General features: G+C 30.6%; 1 protein-coding gene across 1 annotated transcript in view; it reads left to right on the top strand.

Moving 5' to 3' along the window:
• Nucleotides 1-4,783: 4,783 nt before the first annotated feature.
• Nucleotides 4,784-22,907, top strand: part of HIVEP3 (HIV type I enhancer binding protein 3) — a gene marked incomplete at its 3' end in the record, with an annotated part of 51,575 nt that continues 33,451 nt past the window's right edge. The window contains exons 1-5 of the mRNA XM_012944481.3: nucleotides 4,784-7,142; nucleotides 8,572-8,974; nucleotides 9,561-9,774; nucleotides 12,116-12,174; nucleotides 18,838-18,875. Coding sequence (XP_012799935.1) covers nucleotides 8,584-8,974; nucleotides 9,561-9,774; nucleotides 12,116-12,174; nucleotides 18,838-18,875 — 702 coding nt within the window. The 5' untranslated portion in view covers nucleotides 4,784-7,142; nucleotides 8,572-8,583. The remainder of the gene's footprint in view (nucleotides 7,143-8,571; nucleotides 8,975-9,560; nucleotides 9,775-12,115; nucleotides 12,175-18,837; nucleotides 18,876-22,907) is intronic.

Here is a 22,907-nt window from a genome sequence, read left to right as displayed (position 1 = left end):
ATATATTTCGTGCCTCATTGTGCCAATGTTTATGTGTTTAAATAAATGAGTAAATAAATTTCACTTAGTTGAATACACACTCAGAAATTGCACAAGTATTTATTATTCCATATAATACCTTCTAGTGATGGGTTCTCATAGCTGATGAAGTTCAGCAACATCTATCACTAATAGAAATGGATAATACCCAGATAACATTATGAATTGATTGAGAATGGAAGTGTAAGACATTAGAGACTAACTCAGAGTAATGTACTCTGTCTGAGATCTGGGAGTCGATAATTCCTGCTATGCAATGTATGGGAAAACTTTAACAGTTTAGAACATATTTTATCCGTTGAATTAACCCTGTTGAATAAAGAATTTTGTGAGAAAAATTGAAACCTTTACCTCAACTATCCAACCGAAAAGTTAGCATTGTAAAATAACCAAACGTATATGAAAACGTTCGTAGTTTTCAATGTGAATAAATACTTTTAGCAAACTTTATCAAGATCATATCTATAAAAATCAGATAGATTGCCAACAATTTATTCGTGAACAAATAGCAGTCAGTGATGATTGCCAACAATTTGCACTGAATTATTATTACATTATGACATTACTAACAGATTGTAAATGTAGCAACTATTTGAAGTTTTGAAGATAATCATTAATTGTCAATTCTATCAAGTTTTCTTGAGAATATCCTAAAAAACATTTACCCAGAAATATTTCATTTATTATCACAATTTAATTAAAGCTAAGATATTGTATGCAATTAAAACTGAATTCATTAATTAATGACAATTACGAAATTACAGTAATAATATTGTTAGTGTTTGATAATTTAATATTTAGTTGTTATTTAAATGATGATATAGAATTTTAAGTAAAAATTAACTCTTGAGTCATTAGTTCACACATTGCACTAGTAACTAAACTCAGGGAATTAATCAATATTCATAAAGTATAGAAATGAAAAAAATATCTTTAAACCAATCAAAGAACGTCAACTTGTGCATTTATTAGTTTATTGTTTAAACAAACAAAAAATCAATCGACCTAATCACAAGCATGAAAATAGTGGTGTGTATGTGTATATGAGTGTGTAGTTTGTTTAATGACATATATATATATATATATATATATATATATATATGTCTACACTTATTATGTATACTCATAATTCTGTGTATATTAATAGTCTAATTTTTGTAATTTTTTTTTTAAACAATGGGATGTGAATCACAAGGTCATTCGAAATAGGTTTTTACCAATATAACTTATGTTTAGTTCAGTTAAGAATAATAATGTGTGATTTTGTTTTTCATTAACGGTATACAGATGATTCTATACTGAAACAAATCTGAATGTAAATTGATCAAGATAAAGCTTAATAAATCTTTAGAGTTAGAATTTTCCGTCTTTTGAAGAATATAATATTTTCATATAAAGTACATCATTAAACTATTATCTTAACTCGACAGATAGTTCCCATTTAAACATTAAAATTAAAACACGAATTTCAGCGAAGGGATCTCTTTTCAACGAATTTATTATCAAGCTGTACAATCGTATATATATATATGAAGATTATTATCTTAACACTAACAATTTACACTGATAGGATGTTGTATAATAATCAATGATAATATTGTCAAGTAGTTAGTGTTGATTGAATTACAATAGTTCAATCTATGATAATAAATTTTAATCTGATTGGCCTGATATTATATTTGATGTTAACTAATCAAATACAATGTAAAAGTGTAGAAATCTAAGTTTCAAATTCATTGATAATCATTGTCATCAAATCTCTAAGAAAAAAAATGTTGGATGCTTATTTATTGTGCTATTTTAATGATTATTTATGTGTTTATGTGTAAAAGTCTTAGCAATAAGTTACAGAGTATAATTGAAATATCAATATACAAAGATGATGGACATCAAAGTGAAGTATGTTTTCTATTTCACTGCAAAAATATGTTCAATCTTAAGACTAAATCTGTACAGTATAAAGTTGATATTTTTTAAAAAGATTCTGACTTTTAGTAATGTATGAAGCAGTTCGTTTTTACTTGCAAGTACAGTTATAAGTATACCTTAAGTTACCTAGTTTAATATTGTCTTACTGTGTGGTGGTCCAAATCTGATGCTGATACAAACGCTTCCTATACTCAAACCAAGCTTGGTGAGGTAGTTTTCTATAGTGATACTGAACTATCAAATAGAAGTTTCTAAATTTTTGGAGATGTATGCATGACAGATGATACAATATACTGTAGACTCTAAGGATTAATACTGAAATAACAAAATACCTTAAAAGCTTATTCAAAACACTGTAACTTCTTTGCATTTACTTGGGATGGCTAACTCTAATATTGACATTTTTGTACTACTGACGGTTTGTAATTTCATAAGAAACCTTAGTTTCGATGTTTCAACTGAGAAAATGATCGTTATATTCAAATAAGCTGCATCATATTTTAACCAGAAAAATGTTCTGGAATGGTCTGGTCTTCATCCTTGTTGGACAGTATAAGGGACACTGGTTGAAGGCACCTAACATGCATTACATTTATATATGGTCACATCATTTTTGGCAAGTTGTTGGTTGATAAAATCTTACTACGAAAAGACCGACTAATATTTTGTGTTATTGAGAAAGATTTGTTACTCAGAAAAGTGATCCTAATAAAGTTGAAATTCCTTAGCTGGACAGTTCAATAGTTGAGTTTTCACTGATTTCGCAGACTAAAGAATTATTTTTATCCAATTAAACAGTCAGATAAGTAACATTATGTTGTTTTCGAGTTCTAAATGAGTAACTGGAATCGATCAACATGGTTGTAAAGCATACACTGATTAATATGAACGGGGTATATCTTATGCATTCAAAGTCACTGTCTATCTTGATATACTTTGATGAATGAGGTAACAGCAAGTTAAAACAAAGCCTTAGGATAGTCAGATAATGGTTGTAACAGAAATTTATATGTTCGAATATCTTAAGAATGTGTAAACACGTGGCTGAAATTCTTTCTTACTAAAATTAGTCTGTTATAGTTTTTAATGAACTTTATACATAGAAATTACACTATCAGTGCAAAAAGCAACGTGATTTTGAATTTTGGGAATCTCGTTACATTCTCATTCATTATCAGTGTTTGCTTGAATTACTGGATCTATGTATTTAAAAGCAGGAAACCATGAACATAAATGAAGTTAGTTTATGAAAGTATTATGATCGGTTAGAAGACAATTAAAGCGTTCTTTTCTACACAGTTAAACACTTAATACGAAATAAAATTACACTCAAAATTGCTTGATAATAAATCCGAGATGTTTAATTACGATTTCATTCAATATAACGAGAGAACTAGGCAATATCCTTGAACTCAAATTGTTCGTAAGCATTTGATTCATCACTATAGAGAAACATATAGAAAATGGTATAACAGCGTAGTAATGCAGTCATTTGAAGCACAAATGAATGAAATGAACTGAAGCTATCTTATAGCGTGTAAATACTGCAGTTTGGTCATTTGATTATCATGTGACAGTCATACATAGCTATTTAAGTGAACCATAGATTAAAGTCGGAAGTAGTTGTGTTTTTCTTCGTCGAATTTTAATCCTATTTATTAAAGATCGAACAAAACTGGATAACTATGAAGCAGATCAATATTTTAACAACTAATCTGTTAATCCTTCAGTCTTATCGCTCATAGTGTAAATGGTACAGTATCTATTGTGCTGCAAGTAAAATATGGAAGTTAAATTTTGAACAACAATTAGGACACTCTCATCATTGAAGGTTGCCAACATAAACTTTATGTGAAAGGTTAAGCATAGAGAGATTTCATGTTTTTATTTCCTACTTGGTTTCTTCGAATAAATAATATTTCTTAAAATTTATTCAAGTATGTATGAGTATCTGCATTTAAATTTGACCTTTTTTGAAGAGTTCTATATTTTAAAAGTGTTGTCTAATTTATTTTCATACTGTTGCAGTTAAATCACAATGTTTTTTTGAGAATGAACTTCTCTTGATTATATAACACAATAAGTATATATATACTTTTAGGACTTTATAGGTGAATGTACGTAGATCTTTTGAGTTTTATTTCGGTGGCTCGAACTCGGTACCTTACTTTTTAAACTCTAAAATGCTTTACAGATAGTTATTAGTATGACTTCCAATTCATTTTTTAAAGTTATGATATATTTTTCAAACGAGATGTATATATTTGACTTTATTTTAATTCGTAAAAGATATTTCGGATGTCACAAAATCATTCTAAGATATTATCGACTTTTCATTAGATAGTTAAAAACATTCAAGATAATAGCTGTACTGTGAGAAGTTTGGTAAGTTGAAGTAGAATGCATTGATGAATCTTATACTTCTTCCTAAAAATTACTGTACGAGAACAGAAACTAGTAAACAAAGCTGTCTTTAAAGCTGTAAACTTATAAATTCCACCCATTTACAAGTCAAAGTTTTAACGATTTTGATTGGCTGATTGGAACAACTAATTAACTCGATAGTCATTGGTTCAAATTTGAATCGATAAACGTTAAGCTGTATGACAATAGTATGGAACAGAAATTATGCCTAAGTGCTAGCGTTAGACAAAAATAGTTTTTGGAATGATTTTCAGCTTTCACGAAATAAGCTTAAATTAAAAATACTAATATCTAGAATAGGCGAGAATTGGGTTAGTGTACTATTATTAAATAACTTGAAATATTGACAATAATCAGTAAATAAACTATTGAAGTTGTTCAGAACTTAAAGCACATATTTTTTCTCAAAATCTAACTTCTGGATTGAACTTGTCATTACTTCAGAACCTGTACAAGATTCAACATAATGTCAGAGAAAGATTATTATGGAAACAAAGTTTAACAGTTAATAAATCCATTAACTGAAATTTGGCTACAACCTAGGATTCTGTAGATCGAAAACAACAGATTTTGGAAGTGGTAGTTCTTGAGGACATAAATATCCTGTATTCCGTTACTGAAATAACTTGATGTATTTGTTTTCTGCGAAGTAGAGGTGCCTACAGTTGGTTACGTAATGAAATAAATTGTTTCCCGTGTAAACAAAAACAGAAAGGCATAATATTATTAGAACATTTTATGCAAATTAATTCAATTTTTGATTTGGGATTTATTTTAAAAGATTACAGTTTTATGGAACTTAAACACAAAAAGTAAAATTTTCAAGACATTTGTTTTTATAAATACACATACCTTTAAAATTAGTAACAGAGTTTCATAGGAGTATATTTGATTTAGTAGATATAAAACCGTGAGAATGTAGCTGAAGCATTCAAAGAGTAATAACAGAAATTCAAGTATAAGTTTTATTGAGCGTAATTAAGAACTAATTCTTAGAGTAATTTGGATAACGCTAGTATCTGAAAATAGGTATATACAATGTTTTTAATTTAAAGTACTGTTCCATAATAAATTATTCTAAACCATTTACCGAAATAGTTTTAATCTTAATGATGAAAGGCGGAGTTAAATGGACATACTTTTGCTCATTTTCATGGTTTTGAAAAGTTTGAAAACGTGTTTTGTATTTGAAAAGGACTCATGAGCGTCAGACGACAGAGTGTATTCGATACAATTTATCATTTTTTTAAAGAATAATAATGCGTAATTTATCCTTTGTTGCATTGTAGTGAAATACATTACATATGGGCTCATTGGATTAGTCAGAATTTTGGGTCGAGACTTCAATTTCTAGACTACCATTGAGCGATGTTAAAGTTACCTGGAAAAAATTCACCTACTTACTAGGGTCAAAGAGGATTGTAAATTAATATGAGGAATTAGCATTTTCATCATGAATTGAGATCAATGTAATACCAAAATGATATTTAGCCATCCGATTGAATAAATTCTACTCCGAAATCCCAGACTTACTATCTTAAAATTCATTAATTCGTCCATAACTTATAGTTCCTCCACTTGTTTTAAGGAAAATCTCGAATTATTGGTTTATTTCATGCACATCTATTGAACATTCTGAAACATTTGGTTACCTTAAATTATACGGTCAACCATCTCTAAACGGTTTCCTGTAATATGCATTTATAAATGAAATAAATATCAGAGGACGTAAAACTAAACTAGGCACTTATAAAACCACTATATCAGCTTCCATAAATCAAAGTGAGTACATAAATTATTCAAAAATAATTCTTAGATTATAATGACTTTAGAATAAAGATCTTGCTGAACACGAGAACTGGGACAGATGTGAATACTGATTACGTTTTTATTTAAATGGAATTTTAATTTCATGTTCATAGTATCCTTTATCAGCTGTTTTTAACAGCTATTTTGTTTGAAAGACTATCCGATTAGAAATTCATCAGTACATATTAACATAAGAGCATATCAATCACCAAAGCATTCTAGATTAACCTACAAACTAGTTTTATATTCCAAATGCCGTTATACTGATCATTTAAATCACATAACCAGTTTTAATAAGTATGTATGACCTTAACTAAAACGAGCAATCCAATTTACAGAATGAAACCACTTATTTTATACGCCTTCTGTGATTATTGATGACAAATTACTGGTTTACAGATAATCTAGCAATGAAATCATTCCGCTCGGAACACCAACCTAGTGTATCGGGCCATTAGGAAGGCCCAAGGACCGATGCGTGTTAATTCGTAGCTATAATTAACGGATAGGACTACATAGATATTATTCTCGTAGCGATTGGCCAATTTGTAGAATATAAAGTTTTAGACCTATTAGGTTAAGCCAATCAGATGTTAGTTACATTGTCTGAGCCTTCAGACAATTTAGATCTATCTGCCAACACAGGTAAAGCAGTTCAAGGTCACTAACGCTTGATTGGTCAATTCACGGAGCCAATTGAGTGATTGACCATAGTCCAATGAATCAAGGTTCAGTTTTCGCTCTCAGTGATCATAGAGGTTGACTATCTGGTTGATCTGTTTTTGATTCGTGACTTGATGATTGTAAGGAATTACCGGGTGAATTAGTGTTTGAATTTTCAAGACCACTTTGACCTTTATCTTGGTGGAACAAACTGTATCTCGCATTATTTTGACAATTTATCATGCTTTCACCTTTCTGTGTATGAAACCTATTAAAACGTAAGTCTCAGCTTACAGTATTTTTTGTATTATATAATTGCTGGCCTGAGCGACATTTTCATAACTACCTGACTTTGTATTATTATAATTTATTGTATGTTGTAATTACTCCTATCTCTGCTCGGAATAAATTGGAGAGTGATATATAACTTGTCGAAGTGTGTTATTGAGAGATATTTTAATTATAAAAGGACTCTAATTATAATAAGTTGGCTGTAAACTTGAAATTGACATAATGTTTATCGTGTTTTCGAAAAGCTTTCGTATTCAAGTGAAATGCATTTATGTCGGCGCCAAACTATTCAGTTCATTTAAGCCTATATTTCGGGGATGTAAACATATGGATATATTTCAGTTCTCCGCGTTCGACATCAAATTAAATCTGATTAAAAGTTGGGTTAGGTATCTCAACTGACAAAACATAGGGTTAGTTGCGTAGATGCTACTTACGCAAGTTCTCTCGAATTTCGTTTTATTCATTTATAACGTAATCTGTTATACAACAACATCCAACTTGTAACAATACTATGTTTTCAATATGCTTAGTTCGATGCAGTTGCAGTGAAACTATCAGTCGAATGAAAGATAGATACTGTACAAATTCGTTACTTCGTTTACATATATTATCATTGTTAGATTATGTGTAAAGTAATAATATTTAGAATCTTTATCTGAATTAGTTACCATATGGTTTGTTCATATGCACCACTATTTGGCAGAATGTTTTTATCTTCGTGTCTGAAGTACTACAGGTCACTGAGATACTATCCATTGTTAGGTTCGCATGAAATTAAAATGCTGAAATTTCCAATATTTTGGAAATTTCGTATTTTGTGACTTAAAAAGTACTTGGATACATCTTTGTTAAGTTTCACCTCGCAGTAAATTTGCGAAATTTGTTTGAGGAACAATAAAAAGTTAGTATTTTGTTTTCATCCTAATTTTACTCTATAATTCGTTCAGGAGACCATTCTAAATATTGCAGGTAATTTCGAGATTTAGATTCACTAGTTTATGGTTGACAATATCTAGTATCCTTATGTGAAGCGGTTTCATAGAAATTGTTGCTCAATAATGAACATAACTAAGAAATCAATAACGGGAATCCGCAAACTATCAATAAGTCGATATCACTTAACAAATCATTGATGATTACGCAATAAATTCACTAATTATCTTGTAAAAATTCTGCTATTAAGCTTATAGATTGGATTAGATAATCTACATAAGTGCATCATTTTCACAGAAACATCCTTTGGTTTCTTGTTTGGTAACTTCCTAGTTAATTGCAAGAGTTGATTTTTTAAATTCACCAGTTATAGTTGTACATTTAGATTACTCAGAGAAGTTTATAATACTTAATAACGTTCTTGTTTGTTGGTTTTAAGATATTATTGATTATTTTTGTCTTCATTTTCCTAAAACTTAGTTGTACAGAAAAATGCCGAATCCCCGGGAATTCGTTGGAGCTAGTTCAGGTTCTAGGAGAGGACGTCGTTCATATCCAAAGGTTGAAACTTTGAATAAAGGGTTAAACTGTGAACCTATAATATTTCATCGTGAATATACTAAACGAATTTTACCTCAGTCTTCAAGAGGTAAACCTAGAGGCAAAGCTGGTCGCCCTCGGAAATATAAAGTGGAGGTTTCAAAAAATTACCAGGATTCTCCACCTATTTCTGAAACGTTGGATTCATTTGCTCGTTCTCCTAGTCTTTCATCAGATAAAACACCATGTAAACGTCAACGCAGATTGTCAAAAGATGATCCTAATTCTATTCCTCGTCTTACTAGTCAGAAGTCTGATCGATCGAGTATCAAGATCAAGTCAGGTATGAATGAACGTTTTTTTAGCTTTATTGACTGCTAGAATAACTTGACCAGTAGTTAATTCAAAAAGCAGAATTAACTTTAGTTCAAGTAGTTGACTAACCTGTAGCTAATAAACAGAAAAGTGAATAGTTAATCAGATTAAACCACGATCTGTTTACAATTAAGAATATTGATTCATCTAGTTTACAGCTTAAATAATCTGTTTGGTTAGCTGATAGTGTTTATTTGTTTATAAATCTTGGTTGAATATATTTGTGGAGACTAAATTACTCTGAAGAAAACTTTCATTCCTACGAGTTAAAAAAACACCATTCCAGTCTAATGGCTTAGAGAAGTTATGTTTTAGTACAAGACATGAATGTGGTGAGTTATATTTTACAAGGAAATCATTAACAAGGGCTGCTCAGGAGTCTTGGATGAGAGTAAACCATATGTGTGATACTCTTTAACTTTTCTTATTTAATTAACTGACATCAGATAATAATTAATCTAATCTTAAAAATTCAATTCACCTCCATTTATTTTTCTTACTAACTTATTTAGTAATATCATATCACATTGACTTATTCATTTTAAATTATCTAGATGAAGCTGTCTACAAACTGTCAGTGTCTCAGTCTTCTGAACGATCAAGTGATGATCAGTCTGTTAAAGTTAAAAATTTTACATGTCATGAGTGTGGAATGCAGTTTAAAACTAAAGGAAGATTTGACAAACACATACCTTGTCGCGTACATGGAAATTCTGAGTATTTTCAGAAACCCCATTTAAAGAGAGGCAGAAAATCATTGAATTCAAAGTGAGCTTAGTATATTTTTAGATACAATGTTTACTTTTAACCGGATTGAATTAGTATCAATTGTTGCCAATTACTAGTAATCAGTTGACAAGTATATGGTGATTGTATCTATCTACGTTAAAATGACAGTATTTGAATTCTAGTTCAAATGACAAGGCAACATGCAAAATATCCAAAACCTATAGAGCTTTTTTATATTATAGGTTTAACTACTAAATAATGGAGTAATCTGTATGGTATCTAGAACCATCACTTAAGAGGTAGCTGAGTCGAGATTTTTCTTTTTTCTAGAAGTAAAGGTCCGAAATATTGTTATACAATGATTAGATATTTTGTCAGACATAGCTCATAATGTAACTGACCTCTCTTTTTTGCTTTTTAATTTCTCATAGATTATTTAGGTCTGTTCTTTGTTTTCATTCTAAGCATATGATTGAAGTGAGTTAATTAACATGAACTGTGAAGTGAGAAATCTCATTTTCGCATCATTATACATCAAAGTAATTTATTCACACGCTTTGAGTCTCAATAGATTAGTAAGAATGCTTTCATAAAGCCAGGAGCGGTGAATTCAGAGACTTGTGACCATAAACCGATCGCATAGTTTTAAACAAATAATTATGGAAAAGGGAATTCACAGAACGGAAAAAGATTTTATTTTCAAAGATTGTGAATATTTGATGTTGAGAGTGCCCTTATTAATTTATGACGAAATACTTTGTAGACGTAATTTGATTTTAGTCGTCAACATATTATTCACAGCTGAAATTTAATATTTTTTCTAAAGCAAGATTTTATTTTACTAAGATCACAAACAGATCTAAGTTAGGTAACCATTAAAAACTTAGGAGTACTGGGCAGCCGTTTCATTCCAGTATAGGACTCCTCACCAGTTCGCATCCCAGACCGTACAACCGGGAATCGGTATGCCATATCGCTTTTTAACTTGGAGTGATTGGTGATCTCGGTAAAATTTAATAAGCTTATAATTCCATACTGATAAATATTTTACCTAATAAAATACAATATATCTTCGTAATTAGATTTAACAATGGGTTATATTTTTTTATAATTCAGTTATTTTCATCACTGCATAAGTCATACTCTAGCCTCAGTTGACTTGATCTCTGAAATTCGTAGCTGGATTTCATGTAGTATACTCCAAGATTTATCATCGTTATTATGCTTGGTCAACCATCTTCATGATATTTAACTTTCTTTTATTCAAAATTTACATAGTTGCATTAATCTATTCATTTTATTCATTTTCTTGTTCACTTATATAATGAATGCTTTATTATCATCAGTTTCAACTTGTTTTTAATTCCAAGTTGCTATGATTATTTAATAAGTTAATATTCTTATCTAAAACGAAATATTTGTGTGTCGTTTTGTGATTGGCTATATAATAACTAGTTGTTATCTGATTGGTTTATAAAATTGCCTATTGTTTATTTGGCCGATCTCATATAAAGACTTAGAATTTAGTTGAGGGAATAGTCGTTTTTAGCAGTATATTTAATTTTTTATGTTAAATGTATGTTTTTTCATTGTAATTTCACAAGTGAAAGTCCATAATGGTCAAATATGACAATTTAGAGAACATGTAGGTGATTTGGTGTAATTATTATTTCAACCTCGGTTTCGGACTTATAAACTGTTAACGATGCTGATACAAAGGGCTGCGTTGATATTTGCTCTTATCAGATATATTACTACGCATAATAATGATAATAATTATCTATGGCACATTAATGCATTCTGTCGATGTATGTTTGATGTTCAAGGTCATCTTGAGTAAACAATACGAGAAATCTACTGGTAATCGAAAGCAACGGTAAGACGCACATACACACAGGAAAGTGCATAGTCTTGTTTCGATAGAGGATTTATGTTAGATTTACGGGTTCTTGGGTCGATTAGTACATATAAGATCTGCGATTTATTTCGGCTGAGTTTGAACAATATCGTGATGCGTTATCAAACTGATTCAATCTCTCAGAACATCAATCTTCAGAGATTACTAGATGATAGCCAGAAGTGCGTTAAATATTGACCAGCGTCTGCTGATCCTATATGTAAGGAAAATATTTCTTCTCAGGAATTCTGTTTTATTGTGCACACACCAATGTGATTACTTCTTAAGAACAAAGAATTACTCATTTTGTCAATTTTCTTTTAAAAGATGATGACATTCGGGAATTATTTTCTTACAATTCCGTTTATATTCATCAATAATAACCAAAATGTAATAAGTTGGATGCATTTGGTTTCAAATTGTTTTATTTACTTGAATGTGAATACCATTATACTAATTAATTGATACTTGCAATTGTTTTAGATCATTGAACAACATTAAGCTTCCCTCTTGCTCAATTCAGCGTAAAAATAGTGACAGCGGTAAGTGAAATAATTTTTTAGAAGAGCCTTTGTTTGAATAATATGATTTCTCCCCTCTGTAAAATTAACAAAATTTTTATCATCACCGATTTGTGTACTTAATGTAGGTAGTAAATCGTGATGTGGACAGATTATCGGTAACATATTCAGACGCGTTATTGAAAAATGTCAAGATGCATGGATTGTTAGAAAGTAAATATCTGTACTGCATACTATTCTTCTGTTCTATTCATTGGGTATACGATATATCCAGTAAGAAAAAAAGATATGTTGAGGTAACAGGCAGTAGGTCATGGGTGTCCTTAAAAGAATGTTAAAGATAGGTATCCGGTTTTAGATTGAGAGGGTGTTAAGGAGTAAGTTTTCTGCGTGTGAAGCGAAATTTCGATTGTTAAAATTGATGAATGAAATACCAATCGAGTGATGAACGCAATGATATAATGTGACCGAGTAATGGGTACCAGACGGTATAATTCACCTAGGCCCCTTAATGATTAGAAGTCAACGACGAGACCAATAGCCAGATGGATAATTTTTCACGTGGTAATTAATATGCTGATATGCAAAATATGAACACAAAATAAACAATAAAATGTCTTAGGCGATTGGGGGAAATGAGCATGTACGTCATTCATTCTCCAATCATTTAAGACCTGAATGATAAGCCTAATCATTGAGCATCGTAGCAGAGGGTAAGCTAGTTTATGGTGTTATAAACTTTCAATGGTTGAGCATTTACCTAGGGAGGTGTAAAGTTCTTATATGAGGTCATTGAAATGATAAGTGTTTGGAAATGACAGTTAACATGGCTCAGCATCGATCACATTAATGCTTATTGACCTACTCTATGTCTCTTATGTTTTTAATATTCTATTAACTTCATACAATTTTTCTCATTTATAAACTTGAATAAAAAAGAGCAGATATCGTAGCAGAATAACATGACTTCATTTATTTCATGGATCCTCCTCATTTACTTACAACCTAAAGCCGTATCATTACTCATTAAAACAAAACAAATACACGTTTTTTTATATCGGAAACGTTTACAGTGAATTTAGTTAGTATGTGAAGATAGAATAATATTAAGAGACTAAAATACGGACGAATTAATATTGTTCAAAGTCTGCTTATTTGCAGGTTAAATATGTGAGTATTCTAGAGGATCATCGTAACAGATATTTGTTCTCGAAACCAAAGATAGATTATATAACGTAGAATAGTTGAGTAAATCTCAGAAGTAAGAATTAAGATATTAGAAATTCTAATGGTTTTAGCAGCTGAGGCGAATCTATAAATAAATGAATTCATATTATTCAGTTACGATATTTGTTCTTTCTTTATAACTGAGGGTTATTACTCAGTCATAGAAAACCAAGTGAGGAAAGATTATAGAATACAACTACAAATTAATAATATTCATCAATCTCAAACTATTACAACAAAATGTAAGTTTATCTTAGAAGCAGTTAATTCAGAAAATCGAGCTTTTGGCTAAAAATAGTCCACCGATCGTAAAGTACTAGTAGTTTGTATTGACAAATTGTATTCGACTCTGTTACTTCGATGCAGTTTACATCACAAAGTAAAATTTATAATCAGAAGACCGTAATCAAACATATTTTTAACCTTGTTTCCTTGAGAGTAATGATTTATTATACGGGTTAGCTTTTGTTAACTGGTTAGTAAATGTATACGTTAAACTTTAGATTCATATGAAATGAAGATGCAGAATTCAGCAGACTTGTGGTAGTTTTCAATTTTGTCATGAATAATTGTTGTGACGTTAAATATTTTTAAACTAAAATGAAATTAGTGCTTTTTTCATCTATGATTTATATAAGTTTTTACAAGTTTTGATACGCCTGAAGTAATCGGGGGGATTTTACCTAAAATTTCTTCGCTGGACCTGGATTACTTTTTATGTGTATCAATGTTTCCAATTTTAACTGAGATTAACATATATGTTTGTATTCGTGCAGTCATGTGCTTGTTTGTTTGCCAATGCGTATGCAAACATGAGTACATATAATACTTCACCTGTCTTTCACGTGGTTTTGATGCTAATTGTCTGTAGTCATTACATCATTTGATATTGCGATCGTCATTAATATCAGTGAAGTGGAAATACAGTTTAAGTTAGTTTTAACTTCTTCAGCTAGTGAAGAGTCAAATATTTTACTCGATTTTGCTTTTTCCTCCTTTCTTTCTGTTTCATTTAAATAAAGTGATATATTGCAATTAGTGTTTACTGAATTCATGTTTTGGTGTATTTAGTAAGAGTTCCTTTTTGAAAACATTTTTGGGATCCTCTGACATTCTCAAATGAATTTCTCAGTCCAGTTTACAGTGCTGTATTATACAATCCAATATAATAGTGTTAACTGTATGTACACATATAAAATTTACTCTACAGTGGTACAGTTGACTATTTTAAACAACGTTATCCTATTCAAGTCAGTCAGTTATATTGATCTTTAACGCAGGTTACATTTCCTGGAGCAAACCATTTATCAAACATTAATAAAAGTGGTTAGTTTGCCAACTTTACATGAAAGTTTTGATATAAAAAATATTTTAGTCAGAAATAAGAGTTAAGAAATAGTAGCTAAAGAAAAATCACGAACACTAGTGAGTAATAATGCAGGAATATAAAAGACAGCTGACCTCTATTAAAGGTCATCTATTCAATCTTGTGAATTTCTCGTTCTGTGCTCATTTCGTTTTGAATATATGTATATAATTACTTGTAGACATTATGGACACAAGGTTTATCACTTGTCTGTTGGAAAATATATTTGGTCAGTTAAGTTCTCTTCATAATTTCTAACAGGATGTAACATCAGTATGTTTCTTCGTGCGTGAAACTCTTCGTTTCCCGACACACTTGTCTACCTTATTAATCATTAAATAAAGGGGTTTATAAACTGGTAGAATTCTTTCTGAGTACCCTATTACGATAACAGATGATCTACTCGGTTTGTATTTTTCATTAGAGTTGGCCCTTTGTCACATAGTTTCTAAACCAAGAATGAAGTTGCATGAGCTTTTTCTCTAGGTATACTCACAAATAATGTATTCACCCCTTATTTTAAATATTTAACTGTTCGGTACATTTAATTACACTTTATTTACTTGTTTTTTATTACCTCTTTCTTATTGTCCTTTATTGTTGTTGTAACGTTACTTTTCAATTCGTCGGTATTCTTATGTTAAGATGTTGCAACTTAAACTGAAATACATTTAATTCAAGCATTATATTGTTTCTATCTAATGTGGAAAGTGCTCTTTAATTTGTCACAACGGTTGTCATTTTTGCTCAAATAGACTTGCCCATGTAAAAAAGAAAGTAAACCCAATTTATGAAGAAAAACTTTGTGTTATTAAAATTTATTAAATCAGCGTTTCTTCCATAAACTGAATTATGGAGTTTGGTCTCATTTGGAATTCCGTTTGCACAAAAGACTTATTACCGTGATAGTAGTAACAATTACAACTAATGTTAAAATAGTAACTTATAAAGATACTATTTTTATTATTCATAGAGAATATATATAGCACTTGGTGCATGTTTGTTTAAAAATAGAAAAGTGATAATGTAGTTAATTTATGATTTAATCATCTTTATATGAATAACGTAACAATAAATTCTTTGATCATACCACTAAAATATACAGGTTAAATTCTCTCAAGGTAGCACCAAGTTTCTTCCAGGATCACCTCTATGTTTCGCTGTTTAGTGCAAATACATATAACAGGGTAGATTAAAATTGTGTTCAAGAAGAAAATATCAAATGTAAATAAACTTTCCCTGGCTACTGTTTTTATTTAGCTTGTGATTTCTATGTTAAATCTTAGAATCAATCTAAACAATTGAGTATCGGTTTTTCACTGTTTTACTAGTGTTTACATATTGAGGAGCCACAATTAATTCATTTAATAGTTGCAAATGGTGAACATTTCTCTAAGTCTTTACGCCATAAATGAATACTGTTGAAAAACTAGTTTTTCACCTGGTTACTAATACTACGAATTAATAACCAAAGTAAACCTAGTGTCATTGGCCTGAAGTTATATTTATCGTGTTAAGTGTCACGGTTTTACTAAGTATTAGCTACCTGTTGTGTGTGACTTGATTACCACACAGTTCAACAGAATAAATCAACAGAACGAGAACAAACAATCAGATTTTCAGTGTCTCACATCATTTATTTACCCTAAGACCAATTCGAATAAGGAGTTAAGTGAACACCGAAGAGTATAATTATCTCTACTTTTGATGATTGTACAGTGAAAAATATATAGGTATTCTAGATAAGTGAGACCAGGAAAATCTAAGAATGTGGTTCAGATTTTTAGAAGGCTTAATTTCAATTTTTGAGCTTAGTTTAATTAAAATCTTCAATACGATGAATTGAAAAGTTATCTTTTTGGAAGTTGGTTGTAGTTGAGCACTTAGGTAGTGGAACACTACGGAATCTCGATTATTTGAAAGTTTGGTTTTAATCGGTTACTCAGTCATTCATCATTAACCTAGAGCCTGGAACATATGCATTGGCTCAAGTTGCCACACCATATCAGCACAATGAGATGAAATTCACATGACGAATATCAAGAGAAATTGAAGTAATGTAGTAACAATAACAAGAAGAAAGAATAACCATTGAGAATATAGTTCGAAAGACAGTGGAGAGGTATGTATGAAGGAAAACTGGAATTCAAGATATTAGGATAAGAAGTGAATGTATTTACAATTGACTGATCACTGGTCGTTGGCCAATGTCATATGTGTCAGGTCCTTCTTAGTGCAGATCGAACCTAGGCTAAATCTAAACTGTCACTAGAAGTCTGCAGCCACTGATAAGAGTTATTACAAGGACCTCAACTGGGTAGTCTGCATCTACTAGGATGTCTCGGACTGAGAGTTAATAACTTTATGAACCAATACTATGTATTGGTTAGGACGTTCCTGACTTCCAATCTAGTCCTATTTCAGCAAATATTGCCTATTGGGGTAAGCCATGAACAGGCGTACGGGACCCATGTGCTAATCACCTCAGTCGATGAAAATTCACTACTTCATCAACTAGTTTCACGCCTTCGGTAAATACCTCACGTTTAATCTCAACATTGTTCACTTGGTGATTCTATAAGACTTGAGTAATACTTCGAAGACACCTATAATCAAAAAGCCTCATCCTACGCATATATCTTACTTCCAAAGACCGTGTTTCCCGCCCATAAAGCAATGCAGAGCGGACTACTGCGAAGTGTCGGCTACTCGGTGACTTCACGTCGAGTGTTTAGACTGCTGTTATTTTTAAAAAATAGTCTTTTCAACTCCCTTAGCACACCTGGAAATGATCAGTTTTTATGCTTTTGAATTTCAGTAATTCAACTGGTATCACTTCTTAACAGTTAATAATTACTAAATATTCAAAATAGTGAAATGTCTGTTCAGCGACTAAATCACTTGACTTTCATTCAATAAACAACAAATCCAAACCCTGCATCATCTAGTTCAGTTTAGGTAGTCAGATAGTGTTATAGGCCTTTAAAAAAAACTATGGTTGGAAACTGAATACATGAAAGTTTTCACAACTTAAATGTATGATTTGAGAATAATATATAGATAAAAAGTGCACTTTATCTTTTGTTGGCCTATTAAGTACATGCAAAGAATATACGTCTGGTCAAAATATACATCTACTTTAATCGTGGACATTTTGTTTAGTTTTTCTCGCTTTCTTATATCGTATGTATTTACGGCATGAAAGCACTTTTAATATCTAGTGAATAGATTTCATTAGTTGTGATCATGAAGGAAAGGAGAAAGGTCACTTTAATGATGGATATAGAAATTACCCATACACATTCTATGGAATGACCTTTAAATAGATGATCAGCATACTAACAGCTAGGATTGGTTTATAATTATTCTCATTATAATAGTGACAAAAATCCATAGGTTTGTACTTTTTGATAGTTATTGAACACGTCTAAGCTTACTGTTGATTCAAAGGTAAAAACGCTTCCACCTTAGCAGTTATAACCTTCAACTCATCATAATCATTGTTCCTTAACGTCTCTCTGCACCTTAGTGATTAGTTCCATTGACAATCACCTATTTGTTCGTAAAATATAAAGTAGTTTCAAACGAAACAGTTTATTTATACGAATATTATGTTGACTTAATCGTTTCATGTAAATATGAAGTTGGATTGACCTGTTCCCTGCAATCACTTAAATACTATCACGTATTTCTATGGAATACTATTACATATTATTATTTATGGGTTGTTATAGAACCTTCACTTACCATAATTATAAAACCATCATTATTGAATAGTAACGTATCGAGGTAGTATTTTATGTCAACTTTCGCTTAAATTTGAACGAATAGTTCCACATTAGTTGTCGAGGTTCAATGAGTTTATACTATTTGGTTACTTAAATTAAAGTGTATAGAACGGTTTTTGGAGTATTCAAACCAGTGGTTGAAAATGAAGTATTTTATTCACTTATACATAAAATTATCAATTATTGTATTGATACGGTAAGAATTGTGTAGATAAGTTTTATTACATTGCAATAGTTGTATACATTTGACAACCTACGTTATTTTCATATGTATGCATTTTCTCATTTTTCCACATTTTCTAGTGGATCAAACCTCATTACTTGTTCGTATAATTGGTAAAGTGAGTAATACCTTCTTTATCCTGATTTTAGTGTTCATGTAATTTATGAATGAATTGTGTATTTATATACTAAATTCTCATTTAAATTTACTATAAAAAGACCAGGAATATTACTGGTCTGTTCAAATTTAAATATTTTCGATCTTTTCAATGTAAAACAAATAGTTTATATCAGTATAGTGGTTGTGGAGACTGCTGAGGAGTCCCACAATAGGACGAAACGGCCGTCCAGTGCTTCCAGGTTTTCAATGGTGGTCTAACATCAATCGGTTCATGATCTCAATCGAAATAGTTTATAGTTTTATAATTAGTCTGTTAAATTTCTTCTAAATTACATTTTTTTTTAAAAATTTGGTCATTGACTGTAGAGGCTTTTTCTTCTTAAATGTTATATGACGAGATAACTTCTGTTCTTATTATCGGTAGATCACTTTCATGATGATAATATAACTAGTACAAAATCTGACAACAAATAAATTCACCGTGGAATTCGTATTATTTTGTTTGTTTTTGTAATTTACGTCTTGATCATTATTACAGCTTAATACGGTTACACATCTTTTTTATCTAAACATACCTACATCAAAGGAATACAACTAAAAGAATTAAATAGTGGGAGTCTTAAGGATATTTTTTTTCTCTCTTAAAAATAACTAGCTGAATACGTTGATGTTACATTTTTAAAAGATACGACATATCTTGTTAACGAGAAAAATGTATGTCATATATTCTAGTAGTTCACAATCAAAAATTCAGATTTTTATAAGCAGATGTAGAAAGATCTATTTAAGGTAATTGTAAATAATAAATGAAGTAAAACAATTAAGAATCAGTCAAGTTGTCGGGCTGTTATTGCAATTAACTATTGAATCTTGACCTTGGCCAGTTAGAAGTTATCTTCAATAGCTCTGATGTTTGTATTCTTTTTAATGGTGAGAATGATGAATTGACTTGATTGAATACGTGAATAGATTATCATCATCATGATTATCGTTGTAATATTTAGTTCTACTCTTAATCAGTTAACCTGTCTGCTAATAAATCAGTTTAGTTGTATGAAGAGGAAGTTAAGTGAAACTGATTTAAAAATTATACACAAAAATCTAATTAGTGGATCTATCTGTGAATAATATTTTCTCGTATATTTGTCTGTTTCTATTAGGCATTTCAGTGGAAAACATAAAAATTTTATTTGCTTTATGCCAAAACTAATTCCAATTTACCATATATATATATGCTTGATATATATAACGGTATTACAAGTTATTACCATTTCACACTAAGCAATTTCGGAGTAAGACAGAAACTATTGGGTTGAATTCTGCTTGAGGTTATAAGTGTACACTAGAATATAATGGTTCTTCAGTACTCTCTGAACTTCAGTGAATTAGGTTGAGATTATTTAGTGATGACAATAATCTTCAGCTTGATCATTATGTTTTGTTTATGAATTGTTTATCATACTGGAATGACTACACTTTTTTAGGGAAGCCAGGAATCATTATCAACAGTTCATCATGTTTCTTTTTTTACGGTATCATTGTCTAAGATTCATCATTATCATGAATAATTAACGCTTCTTTGAATAGCTTTATGTATTCATGTTACATTTTTAAACTTTCATTTCAAGATAGTTATATTGTCTCATCAGCCCTTGTGCTCTTGTGTGTGACGAAATCTCAGCACGGATACAGAAGGTTCGACTAGCTTTTACCAACTTGCGTCATTTATGGCGTAGGCGAGATATCCGTCTTTCAACCAAAGGACGAGTTTACTGCGCAGCAGTTCGTTCCGTCCTACTTTATGGCAGTGAAACATGGTCGGTAAGAGTAGAGGATATTCGTAGGTTACTAGTATTCGATCATAGGTGTCTTCGAAATATTGCTCGTATATCCTGCGACCATCGAGTAAGTAACACAGTTGTTAGGACACGGGTACTAGGTAAGGATAGCAAATCAATTGATGAAGTAGTGAAACTTCATCAGTTGAGATGGCTGGGACACGTGTTACGTATGCCCAACCACCGACTGCCTCGACGTTCTATGTTCAGTGGTATAGGAGTAGATTGGAAGAAAGCTAGAGGCGGCCAAACCAAAACATGGTACAAATCCATGAAGTCACTGACAAGTGGACTGAGTCATGTTGGTAGGTGTAGACTACCTGGTTGGGGATCACGAGATGTTAGCAACCGATGGTTAGAGACTGTGAATGACATGGCTCAAAATCGTTTGCAATGGCACAGGTGCATCCACTCTTTGTGTTCTCCCAAATTCTAATCTTCTGAATTCTTCATGTCCCTTTTTTTCCTCTTTCCAAATTTATTTCACTGTATTATACTCTTTAAATAACATCTCCAAACACTAATCTTCCCGATTACTGCTTATACTCTTGCTACCCCTACCACTACGGGATTTGAATCGACAACTGCATCTCTGTGCTAAGGTGGTGTGGCAACTCGACCTGATGTACGTACGTACGAAGTTCTACCTTGTTCCTGACTGACTGACTGTCTGCAGTATTGCTACAATGTGATTAAATAAATGAGAATTTAATGCATTGAATTACTTGAACAAATAGATTATTTTTTAAATCTAGAAAATTTTCACAATGGTACTACAGTTCATTCAAATTGTCACATATTCAAACGTTAAACAAAGAATAAAAAAATTTTATTCAGTGGACAAAAAGAAATATATACATACATATATATTAACGAATAAAATTAATAAATTCGTTTACATTATTGTGAATAATTTTGGATAGAACTGTAGTTTAATGGCTAAAGCATTTCAATTTCAACTATTACATTTTGCGTACATGATAACAGTCACACAAATAACTGATTTAAGACTTATACGACGTATCTAAGCGCTTTTCCTCAAGTGTCTTCGTGAAACCTTTTAGTGTTGTGTATTTTTACCGTATCTGATTCACTAATGAATGTTTATGTCTTAGTTATATCTGCGAATATTATGGACTAATTATGAAATGAAATTCAGTTGTGTATATCTAATTGTCTCTGGTTAAAGATTCTATAGTAAAGAAACTGTCAAATCAGTCTAGTCAATCAATGTAAGTGATAACTTGTATTGAACAAAAAAAAACACTAACAACTTGTTTCACTGATTCCACCTTATTTATCTAAACTTTTACATGAAATCTAGTTTTCTTTTTATTTGTTGCTTATTTAATACTTTTAAAATATCAAAGAAAATAAATACTTCTAACATGTTCATATTGTCTACATTCACTGATCATGTTACATAATCAATTATATGTCGAAAGCGATCTTATTATTCCACTATACAACTACCTCTTTGATAGGTCACATCATATGTGGTGTAAATTTTAAAACGTCAACCAATCATATTATTCAATCATTACACTATTTTTATTATGTTAAAAAAATTGTGAAAAGTTCTCCTTGTACTTCTGTAAATTACACTATATATATACATAAATATTTCTAATTAATTTCAGATTATAATCATTCACTTTTTAATCGATTATTTGTATTAAATAAAAGCAAGTTAAAGAGAACATTATGCCTGTCTATTTTTCTAGAGTAATAATAGTAGTAATAATAATTAATTAATTACCAATAAACATTTATTTAAATGTCCTTGAATTTCAATCAATAAGAAATCTTTACTTTTCTATGTCTATATAAAATTAAGAAAGTTAAATTAATTTATGAAATTTGTGTACACTTTGTTACTAATAATAGACGCGTGAATGACCACATACATACATAGATATGTGTGTAGATATATGTTATGCTTATGTGTTACAAGAGTACGTGTTTTTTGTGCAATATATATATAGTTGTTGAAAATGAGAAGAGCTAAATTTAATCGTTTACTATTACTTGTCGATTTATTTATTATGACTAACATTATCATTTAGTATTATTTCATTAGTTTTCGATATTGATAAATTTATGATTCCTTTGATCTTATATCTATCTATCTATATATACCCTATAGGTTAATATTATACTTTCCTAATTGTTATGATCAAGTGATTACAAGG

This window comes from Schistosoma haematobium, chromosome 1, assembly GCF_000699445.3.
Source record: "Schistosoma haematobium chromosome 1, whole genome shotgun sequence".
Taxonomy (NCBI): domain Eukaryota; kingdom Metazoa; phylum Platyhelminthes; class Trematoda; order Strigeidida; family Schistosomatidae; genus Schistosoma; species Schistosoma haematobium.
Note: the sequence above shows the minus strand (reverse complement) of the source record. Positions and strands in the feature narration are given on the sequence as shown.